Below are 11,073 nucleotides of genomic sequence, written 5' to 3' on the forward strand. Positions count from 1 at the left end.
TCACATCCACTTCTTTCCCCTCTGCCTGGCTCCAGGGAGGGCGGAAAGAAATCACAGCCAGTCACCCCCACTGGGCTTCTCCCCTCCTCTGTCCCTCCCTCCCAACCTCATGATCATTAATCAATATGTATTTCTAGCATCTAAAGGAGAAGGGGGACAGCTTCCTGATGTCACCTTGGAAGGCAGAACCCCTTCCAGTGGGAGAACAACTCCTTCATATGGAAGGGGAAGCTTCCCCTATACAGCGGTTCTCAACTTGTGGGTTGTGACCCACAGGAACTGTATTAAAGGGTCGGGGCATTAGGAAGGTTGAGAACCACTGCGAGATGGAGAGGAAGGAGCCTCTACCACAGGGGCAAGGCTTGTGGGTGTGAGGCAAAGGCAAGGACCATACTGAAGTAGGAGTGATGGCCAGGAGATGCCCAAGGAGGGGGTAGAGTCCTCCACTCTCAGTCAGAACTGCTGGAGGTCCCTCTGTTGGGACACACCCAATCTACCCCCCACCCCTCCCCATCACAAATAACCCTCTTCCTTCCATCCCCAAAGGAAAGGCAACTGATGGGAACACAGGGTAAGGGACTACATCAACTCTACAGCTGGGCCCCGCGTGGCGGCTCATGCCTGTAATCCTAACACTTTGAGAGGCCAAGGCAAGTGGATTGCCTGAGTTCATGAGTTTGAGACCAGTGTGAGCCAGACTGAGCCTTCATCTCTAAAAAAATAACCATCTGTTGTGGCAGGCACCTGTAGTCACAGCTACTTGGGAGGCTGAGGCAAGAGAATGTCTTAAGCCCAAGAGTTTGAGGTTGCAGTGGGCTGTGACTCCACAGCACTCTACCAAGGGTGACAAAGTGAGACTCTGTCTAAAAAAGAAAAAACAAAATCTACAGCTGGGGCTTCTGGCTGCCTTGAAAACCTACCTAGGGTAATAGATGTGGACTGTGGGCTACTGGACTTTATTTTTTTTATAAAGACCAGGAGTTAAGAACTGAATCAGAATTGGAAACAGAAGGGGCTAGTTTGTTCTTTCCATTCTCCCATCAAATCGGTTTCTTTCCTTTTAGCAGGAGACTTCCCCACTTACCCCCAACACACAAACACAACTAACTCTGCCCTCCACCCCATAGCCCTGGCTGTGACACTGTCAGAGATTCCAGTCCTTTTCCCCTCTTCCTTCATGGCTCCATCAGACTGGGTCAGAAAGGGTTAATAAGGAGGTGCATCAAAGGAATTATTTTTACAGCAACAACTTTCCAAGCCAGATACAGACACCCCCGCCAAGGGGGACCCCCAGCCTTCCGCACCGCTCTCAGCTCCCTCCGGAAGCCCTAGGGGCAGAAGCATTTTATGGGGGATGAAAGAGACCTGGGCCACAGGGCGGCTCCTGAGGCGCTTTTATGTTCCGGTTCCCAGGGCTAGGGACGTGTCCAGACAGCCACCCCCAGCGCCCCGACCGGCCCCACTCCTCTCCGCTCCTCTAGCCTGTCCCCTCCACCCTCCAGCTCCAGTGGGGGCAATCTACCCTAATCCCCCAGCCCAGGGGCAAGTGAAATAGTGAGGAAGGGGAGAACTGAGGGGCACACGCAGCCGTTCCCGGCCCAAACAGCCAAACGCGTTCTGTGCAGCCCCAGAAGACTAAACCACCCCCTAGCGCCTCCTCTCCCTCTCCCCGCACCATTTCCCCTCTCCTTAATAAATAACCACCTTCCCCTTTTACTCAAGTCGTCCCCCAAGGATGTCAGACCTGGGGGCCCTAACCCAGTGCCCCCAGGTCAGCAGGGAGGCGGCGCGAGCAGCTCAGTTGGAGGGAGCCACACTGCCCTCGGGCTCCCGTTTGCCTTTGCCCCCCGGGGGCTCCACTGCGCAGCTGGCCTTTCCCTCGCCCGGGGCCGACCCGGCAGCCTCCTCTTTGGCGCCCTCGTGGGTTTTCATGTGCTTGGCCAGGTGGTCGCTGCGCATGAAGACCCGGCTGCAGACTCCACAGGGGAACTTCTTGGTGCCGGTGTGGGTCTGGAGGTGGCGCTGCAGCTCATCCGAGCGCGTGAAGCGCTTGCCGCAGAAGAGCCAGTTGCAGACGAAGGGACGGTCGCCGCTGTGCCAGCGCAGATGTGCCTTCAGGTGCGATGTCTTGGCATAGGCTTTCCCGCATCCCGGGATGTGGCAGTTGTGCAAATGCTTCTTCTTGCCCCCATCCGGCCCACACGGAGCCCCCAGTCGCTCCGCCTCCAGACAATTGGGGCAGCGACATACGGTCTGGCCTGAGCTGCGGGGCACTGACCGCCGGGAGCCTTTTGGCCGGGCCGCCGTGTCCAGACTTGAATCCAGCCCTTGCGACTCCGAGGCGGCCGCTTCCAAGGCCTTAGCCCCGTCGGGCGGCCCCAGAAGATGTTGCCCTCCGGTGGGTGGGAGGAGGTGATGAGGATGCGGGTGGGGAGGCGGGGCACAAAGCTGGTGGTCTCCGACGTAGCCCCCCAAGCCAGCCTGAAGCGCCCCCGGGTGGCCAGGTGAAGTTAGCGTGCTCTGCGTGTGTGGGAGATCCATCCAGCTGGTGCCCGGATGAAGGTCCCACCACGAGCCATCCTCGGTGCCAGTGTGAGTTGGCCGGAACCATGATTCGTAATGGTGTGACATGTCCGGCTGCAGGAGCTTGGAAAAGGGTCCCGGGGCCAAGGGACTGTCGCTTTCCAGGTCCTCGCAGGTTATCCGCGAGGATGCCCCAGGCAGCTCATAGCCCTGTGAGAAATCCACCTCCGGGCCCAGCGGGAGGCTCTGCAGCTCTCCAGGCTGCAGCGGGGAGGGGTAGTCCCCGGCCTCCGGGCTGGTATGGCCCTGGTATGTTTGGAGAGGCTGCAGGTCAAGCCGCGGTGGGGAGGCGTGAGGCGCGTCCGTGTGCTGGCTGCCCAGAGAGCCGCAGACAGCGGTTAGCATTGCCGGGATCCGGGGTGGGGGACAGGGACGGTCAGGGGCACCTCAGATGGTACCTAAAGGAGGCAAAGAAGAGAAGTAAGGAAAGTAATCAGCTCACTTTCCCTCCTAACCCAGATCCCCTCCTGTCTGGCTCCCAGAGATGTACCTCTGGGTGGGGACTATAGAGAATTTGGGAGTGCTAGGAAGGCTGAGGATGATGGAGGCCGACATTTATCTGGTGATCCCTCCCATAAGACCCAGGTCTTCAGCTCAGCGCCTGTAGCTCAAGCGGTTAGGGCACCAACCACATACAACGGAGCTGGAGGGTTCGAATCCAGCCCAGGCCTGCCAAACAACAATGACAACTACAACCAAAAAAAGTAGCTGGACGTTGTGGCAGGCGCCTGCAGTGCCAGCTACTTGGGAAGCTGAGGCAAGAGAATCGCTTGAACCCAAGAGTTTGAGGTTGCTGTGAGCTGTGATGCCATAGCACTCTACCCAGGGCAACAGCTTGAGACTCTGTTTCAAAAAAAAAAAAAACCCAGGTCATCCCTAGAATTGGGCTGCTTCTAGGCTGGTAAATCAGATACCTCTACAATGCAATGCTAGAACTATCTCCAGCCCAGCTGTCCAGGCCAGCACAAGGGGCAGAGGCCTTTTCTCTTGCATACCTGCCACCAGCCCAAATGGATGCTCTACTAGACCCATCTCAGGACCCCACCTTAACGCTGGATACAGATATGGACAGGAGGAGGGGATGGTCTGTTTTTAAAATCCAAAGCTTGAGATGACCTGCCCTTCAGAAGCCCAAGGCAGGTCCTGAGTTTTTGGAGAAAGAGTTCTCATACAATCACTTGAGGCACCTCCAGAGAGGAAAATCATTTCACCCCTCTTCCCTACTCCCCCCAGCTCCCTGCCTGGCCTGATTACATCGGCCTCACTAAACCCACTCCCACGCATGGCCCCCACCCCTTTCCCTCAGGCAGGGACTTCACCTCCCTGGGGTGCAGCTGCAATGCCAGTTTCTGAGGGAGTTCCCCCTACCAGGGAAAGCCAAGTCCCCTTCTCTCTCCTGACCCACACCAGTGCGGGCCAACTCTCGGGTTGCTACCCATGCCCTTCTCCATGATAAGGAAACCTAGATATGAAGCTAGAAAGGTGGGAAGCCAAAGAAGAGCTTGCCAGCAAGCTAAAAAAGATACAATTGCCACCCCCTTAATGGATGCAGGGTCGGAGTGGGGGAAGAGGAGGGCAACAAGAGAAGCCATAATTACAGAACTTAAGAAGAATCGTCCAAAGAGATTATATAAGGGGATACATCCCAGGCGTGTGTAATTTTTAGAAACTTCCCCCCCCAATAGTTGCTGTGATTTTAATATGCAGCCAATTGTTGAGAACCACTGCTCCAGGCTAACCTTCTTATTCTAAAGAGGAAACAAGCTGAATTTGGAGCAATGACTTGAACAAGGATGTCCGTTTTATTCACTCAACGAATAATGTGCTGCATAGTGCCTCCTTGAACCAAGTCTCCTAACGCCTGGTCCTAGTCTCTTTCCCTAAACCATTAGGTACCTAAATACACCCACCTCTTTCTCCACCATATATTCTTCTCAGAATATATTCTTCTCACCACCTCTTCTTAATGCCTGGGAACCCTGGGGCGTGTCCCGAGGGTGAGTTTGTGTCCCTGAGCCTCCTCTGATGATGGGGGAGAAGGCCAGTGATTCAGGTCAGGGTCTTTTCCTACCCAAAGCAGGGTTCAGCTGACCCTACCACCTCCTGACTCTAGGACCAGGGAGGTGGCACTGGTAGTCTGGGAGACGAAGAGAGAGGAGGACTGGGGCGCCTGCTCCGCTCAAGCGGCCTCACCACAAGAAAGGAACAGGGTGAAGCGGCAGGAATGGAGCCTCGGGCCGGGGCGGGGCAGCCCGGGAGGGGCTGGGCGGGAGCAGCGAGGCTCGGGACCCTAATAACTTTGGCGCCTGGGAACTGCCCCAGGGGGTGGGGGTGGGGAGGCTAGCACGACCCAGACTCCAGAGTGGCCACTCCAAAACTAGAGAGCCCAAGCCTGGGATGCAATGTCTTGCTACCAAGGTTTCGGGAAAGGAGAGAGCGGGGCGCACGCCGAAGGCTTCCCTCTCCTCAACGCAGGAAGGCGAGTACAGACACCCTTTCTACCGCTGCCTTTCCACACCACTGGCACTCAGGTGGTTGGGACTTCTGTACTCCCAATTCTCAAGGTTCCAGTCCTCCGGTTGTCCCAGTCGCTCCAGTTTCCCCAGTTTCCGGCCTCCTTGGTCCCTCCAGTCTCTCCCGTTCGCCTGGTTTTCCCTTTGTCGGGGCTCTAAAGCCCTTGGATCCTTTAGAACCACCCCCCTCCCAAGGCCACCTGAGGCTGCTGTTCGTTCTGGGCGCGTTTCTCCGACAGTATCTCCATAGCGCGCACCCGGGGCTCCCCGGACCCGGGCTCCTACCTGGAAGTTGCGCTCCGGCTCCGGGCGCTGAGGGCTGGTGCGCTACAGACAGGCGCTCATCGGCCCTGAGCGCTAGCTATCCAGCGACGAAGGGCAGGAGCCCAGGGCGATCCAGACCCGGCGGCGGGCAGCCGCGGAGGAGGCTGTGGGAGCCGGCAAGAGGGCGGAGGGCAGGCGGGAGCCAGCCAGCCAGCGAGCGAGCAAGCGAGGCCAGCTACGCCCGTGACTCACCGCGCTCTCTGCCTTCATCCTCTGCTCAGCGCTCCTTTTTCCCCGAACTCACGGCCCCGCCCATCTCACCTGCGGCCGCCTTTAACCCTTGAAAGCTCTGCGGGACCGGAGGCCCAGCCCGGCGAGGGGGGTGGGGTGGAGAAGGGATGGCTAACTAGGCCGTATTCCGTCCACTCCTTTGCTCTTCTCTTGTCCCTTCCACTCCTGTGCTAGGGGTCCGGGCCCAGTGATTGCCAGGGTCTGAGACGCCCCATGGTGTAGAAAACTGCACTTGAGCTGGCTGGGTGTAGCGGGGGACGTAGGACTTAGACCCTGAGGGAATGGAGGAGGGGACGGGTCCTAGAGGTGATACTGAGCCACCTTTAGTTGGCAACTCTTAGGTTGCCTAGACAGCTCTCTCCCACCCGCCCTGGCGGAGCAGCTCTGATCAGGAACTAAAGGGAAAGAACGAAATAGAATTGAGCTCCTGGTATGTGTCTAGTCCACCTCCAGAGAAATTTGTTTTGGTTGCCCTCCTTCACCCCCTCCCACCGTTTCTCTCCACCAACCATTCTCCCCCGTCCTTTCCCCTCTCCCTTTCCAGTTCTCCCTCTCTGACCTTTCTGGATGACCATCTCCTTTCCTCCCTACCCTCAATGGCCCCCATCCTCGGTCTCTGCTTGACCCCGCTCGCTCGTCTCCCAGGCCCCCGTAGCTCTCATTACACCTCCCCTTAGATAGCAACCCCAGTGCCTCCTAAATCCAGTTCTCAAATCCGCCTCTCCCTACCCTCTTTCTCTCGGCCCAGGAGCTGCTCGTGGAGCTGCTCAGCCTACGCCCGACACCCTCACCCCGGCATACCCAGTTCTGAAGCCTGGGCAGGCCCCTGAATGGCCCTGAGAAGGGACACTTCTTGAAAGAATTGAAGTACTCCTTGCCACTACTCCTTTCCAATTCTCACCTGAATATTTCAGCCCAAGGTTCTTAATGTTGGAGAACGGTCATGGATTCCTTTGAGAAAAACAAATGCACATACACAATGCAACATTCTGGTAACATTTCAGGGCATTTACAGTGCTCACTTATAAACTGTCAAGATCCGCGTCAGTCCATATCTCTGAGACTGGCCAACCGCTGTCAATGGGGAATTTTCCCCACTCGGCACCCTCTGCTGGCCTTGGCACTGAGGTTGCCTGGTGGTTCCTTCCCTGTGGGCATCTTCCCCTGCCAGCACATTGACCTCTGGAGATGGCCCTTTTTTTTGCGGAGGAATTCAGATCAATTTCCCTATTTCTGTCCTCCTGGGCTTTGGCTTCCTCTCTGCTCTTTGCCATTGGCAGTTTAAAATTTCATTTTTGTCTTTACAGTGGATTGGTACAACTGAAATGGAATTTGAGCTGAGTTAATCTCATCTTTATGCCTGCTATCCCACACCCCATTAGTTTACCTGTCTTGCGTTCCAGCTTGGTACACACTCTGAGTATGACTTTATTTATTTTTGAGACAGAGTCTCACTCTGTCCACCTGAGTAGAGTGCCATCATGTCATAGTTCACATCAACTTCAAATTCTTGGGCTCAAGTGAGCCACCGCACCTGGCCTAGGCATGATTTTAAAACTGCTAAACTCATCTGTAATCTCTGGGAGGCCAAGGCAGGTGGACTGCCTGAGCTCACAGGTTCAAGACCAGCCTGAGCCAGAGCGACACCCCATCTCTAAAAATAGCTGGGCGCTGTGGCAGATGCCTATAGTCCCAGCTACTTGGGAGGCTGAGGCAAGAGAATCGCTTGAGTCCAAGAGTTTGAGGTTGCTATGAGCTATGATGCCATTGCACTCTACTGTGTTCACAAAGTGAGACTCTGTCTTAAAAAAAATAAAATAAAACTGCTAAACTGAGTCCACAAACCACACAAAAAATCAATAGGGGTGTGTGTGATTATCAAGAGTCAATGTATAATTCATCTGTGCATTTTCCTCTCTTCTAAGACTCAATTCCCTTATTTGGACAACCTGGGTACAAGTTGGTAGACTTTCCTGGGGCTTAAAGGAATTGACGTACCTAAAAATACTCAGCCCATGGGGCCCTTGGTAAGCACTGAGTAAATGAAAGATATCCTTGTTATGATTTTTCCCCACTCCCATCCAGAAGACAGTCTTGTTATAATTCTTAAATTACTCAGTTCCCAGCAAATTTTGGTTGTATTAGAGTATATTCACAAAGATCTTTGGACTAGATGTTGACAGACTTGAATTCTAGTCCCAGCTCTGCACTTGTTTAAATGACCCTAACAGGTCAGGTGACTCTAAGCTTCAGTTTCCTTCTGAGTGAAAAGTAATAAGAGCAGCCACCCCGCTGGATGAAGAACAGGTGATTGGAAGCCAGGAAGCAACTAGCCCCGCAGTGGGAACTGAGATTTCTGATCAGTCAGGATTTTCTTCCCAGCACCTGGGGTCCTAAGTGCTCTGGATCTTTGTATCTTTGTGGCCACAGCTAAATTGGTAATTCCCTTTCTCAACACAATTTTATCTGCCCCCACTCTGCCTGCAAATCCTGGATAGTTGAATTTGTATCCCAGTTCATAGCCACCTGTCCAACAGAGCAGGACTCATCAGTCCAGAAGAGAGCCCCTGACTCCGGACTCTGCCTCCTGGGTTATGGCTGATTGACCTCTCTGCATTGGTGCATTGGTGCATTCCTGCTTCTCCTTCCAGATGCCTGCTGCAGAGTCTCCTGCCTGCACAGGTGTCTGGCTCTGGGCTGGTGAAGACTGAGTCCTCCTCCTGTTCATAGGTGCCACATTGCCTTATGTTCCCAGACCCTTCCATCTGAAAGGGTATACAGCCCTAGGATGGCAGATACCCACCTTATTTCCCCCCTAGACTCCCTTTTACCCTACCATGCCCCAATCAGACCCACAGCCACCTGGAGTTCCCAAGAACAAAGACCCTTCATCTGCCTGCAGCTTGTCAGCATGAAATTCAACTATAGTGAAGTTGACTCTGGAAGAACTCAGTCATTCTGATTTCCTGCCTTGCCTACATTTCCGTCTTTCACTCAGGTTACCATCACTCCATTCCTTTCAGATATCCCTCTATTTGCCCTCCTCTGCTTCCAGCCCTTTCTGTTTTCCACTTGCTAGATGTTTTTCTACTTAATGATGGTCATGGACTAACGTTCACATGATCACCAAGGTCACCACAACTCATTGCTCATATTCTTGTCATGTGTCCCACAAAAAGTGAGATCTACCCAAGACTTGGGCAACTTCTACTCCTCTGCCTCTCCCTCAAAAAGCTAAATAGATTACCCCCACAAGTGTCCACCTCCAATTTCTTCTTCTTAAGCCTCATTTATAGTTGGAGATCCATTTTGTACCCCGAGCAGCATCATTAATCTGCATCCTCATCGTAGCCAGCATTTATTGAGCACCTACTAGGATCCAGGTGCTTTACACGAGTATCTCTAATTCTCATGAGCATGCAGCAAAGTAATTATTAACATTCCCAATGTACAGATGAGGAAGCCCCAAGGATCAAAGAAGTTAAAGGGCCTAGGGAAGATTACAGAGCTTAAGAAACAGAGGAGGAAACTGAGTCCAGATCGATCAGGCTCCAAACCTTGTATTGCTTGCTATTCCATCTGGACTCACTATGGCAGAAGTGATGACCCTGGGCATCCAGCTCCCCTAAATCCTGACAGTGGAGGGGTCAATATTCATAAACCAATCCCCAGATCAATGTCATCTATCATCCTGAGTCTAGTAGGACAAACTGATCCCCTCTTGAAATACTGGGACAAATCACACTTTATACCTCTTGTCCCTTCCAATCCTCAACTGTCCTTGTTGAGATTACACTATGAGAATATCAAAGCTGGTCTGCCCCTAAAAATTGTCTAGTCCAAGCCATCATTTTACTGGTAGGGAAACTGAAGCTTATAAGAGGGTAGCTTAAAGTCACACAGCAAGTTAGAAGCAGAACAAGGTAAAGAACCCCAATCTCTTGATTCTTAGTTTCCTAATTGTTCACTCTTCTCCTCTACTTCCCACTCCTGCCTCCAGGCTATACTTCTAAGGCTGTGATCTGATGACTCCATATACCATTATATTCCTCCTTTCTCCTTCTCTCCCCTCCACTCTCCTGATTCCTGGAAAACTAGGCAGAGCCCAGAGCTTGAGGTCAAATAGTTTTCTTTCACTAATCATTTATTCATCAAATTCATTCAATAAATACTTACTGAGGATTTATCTGGGGCCAAACATCATGCTGAACACGAATTCTATTATAACGCAAATATCACTACCATCTACCATTTCTTTTCAGTCTAAAAGATAAACCCAGCTGAGGATAGTGTATCTGTATATTGGTGTGCACGTGTATCTACAAATGTGTGTCTGTCTTCTCTTATCCATTAAAAAGGGAGTTCCCCCCGGGCCATATGCAGTGGTTTCCCCCTTACTATCTCTGACGGTGTTCTGTGATTAGTAAACGTGTGTGTAGTGAGTGTGTGCTTGATGTCTATTGGGGTTTGCCTGTCCTTTCAGGTGGAGCCCCCAGTCATGAAGCTCTAATACACTTCTCCCCCAGATCTCAGCCTACCCCAGTCAAAAGACCTCCAAGGAATCCTTTTGGTTCTTCATACAGACCCCACCAAGATCTCCCTCTTATCTCCTCTTCCCCAATTCAGAGAAGAATCATGCCTTCGAGACTTCTCTCTGGTCTTCACTTTAGAGTGGAGACCAGCTCCTCTTTGCGGAGATCCCCTGCATTTGACAGGGAACAGCCTCTCTTACCAGTCCATGGAGCCCAGAGCTGGCAGCGGCTGTCGGGACAAGTGGCAGTGATAAAAGAGCCAGCCTTTATAAAGGAGGTGACAGGCAGAACCAAAGGGGGAGGTGAAAGAACCAGCAGGGATGCTGCCAAGTCCTCACGGCCTCAGAAGCTTTTAGGATAATCCAGGAAACAGTGGCCCCCAGCTCTTCTGGGGGAGTAGTAGGGGGTGAGATCTGAGTCCGTGAGGTCTGCCAGGAAAGGAGGATTTCAGCTGGAAGAGGCAATTGGGCTCAGAGGTGGGGGGACTTCCTTCCTTCCCCAGAGTTGGCTGGGCAGTGGGAGAGGGACAAAATGGTTCTTGTGGGATGGAGGAAATGAAGGCATTGCTAGGGGAGAGAGCTGGGATGGCCAGAATGCGCCAAATTCCATCCCCCTCCTTCAGAAGTTTCCTCCATGGACTTGGGTGGGAAAGAAAGTTCTACTTTTAAGAGTTGAAACACACACACACACACACACACATTGAGAAGCTTCAAGTCAGTCCTGCTCTGCAGAGCTCCACATCAGAGTTGGTCTCTCCTGCCTGTCTGGAGCCTCATCCCTCCCTCTCCCTTTTCACCACCTTTTCACACACTCCTTTCCCAACTTAGATCTCCCAGGAGGGTACAGGGTAATCTGGCTTTCTGGACCTGGAATCTCTCTTTGTCAAAAGT

At 52.9% G+C, this 11,073-nt stretch overlaps 1 protein-coding gene across 2 annotated transcripts; it reads right to left on the reverse strand.

The window, feature by feature from the left end:
- Positions 1-1,427: 1,427 nt before the first annotated feature.
- Positions 1,428-10,603, reverse strand: SP6 (Sp6 transcription factor). Of its 2 annotated transcripts, none has more exons than XM_003786450.1 (2): positions 10,384-10,603; positions 1,428-2,981 (listed from the first exon to the last, which is right to left on the reverse strand). In XM_003786450.1, exon 2 carries the CDS (start codon positions 2,926-2,928, stop codon positions 1,798-1,800), a length of 1,131 nt encoding a protein of 376 aa, XP_003786498.1. In that variant the 5' UTR covers positions 2,929-2,981; positions 10,384-10,603; the 3' UTR covers positions 1,428-1,797. The 2 variants fall into 2 exon arrangements, with proteins under 2 accessions (XP_003786498.1, XP_012658463.1); XM_012803009.1 differs by lacking the exon at positions 10,384-10,603 and adding an exon at positions 5,382-5,610 and having other exon boundaries at positions 1,663-2,981.
- Positions 10,604-11,073: the final 470 nt, after the last annotated feature.

The sequence above is a fragment of the Otolemur garnettii genome, unplaced genomic scaffold (assembly GCF_000181295.1).
Source record: "Otolemur garnettii isolate 467f Iridium unplaced genomic scaffold, OtoGar3 scaffold00018, whole genome shotgun sequence".
NCBI lineage: Eukaryota > Metazoa > Chordata > Mammalia > Primates > Galagidae > Otolemur > Otolemur garnettii.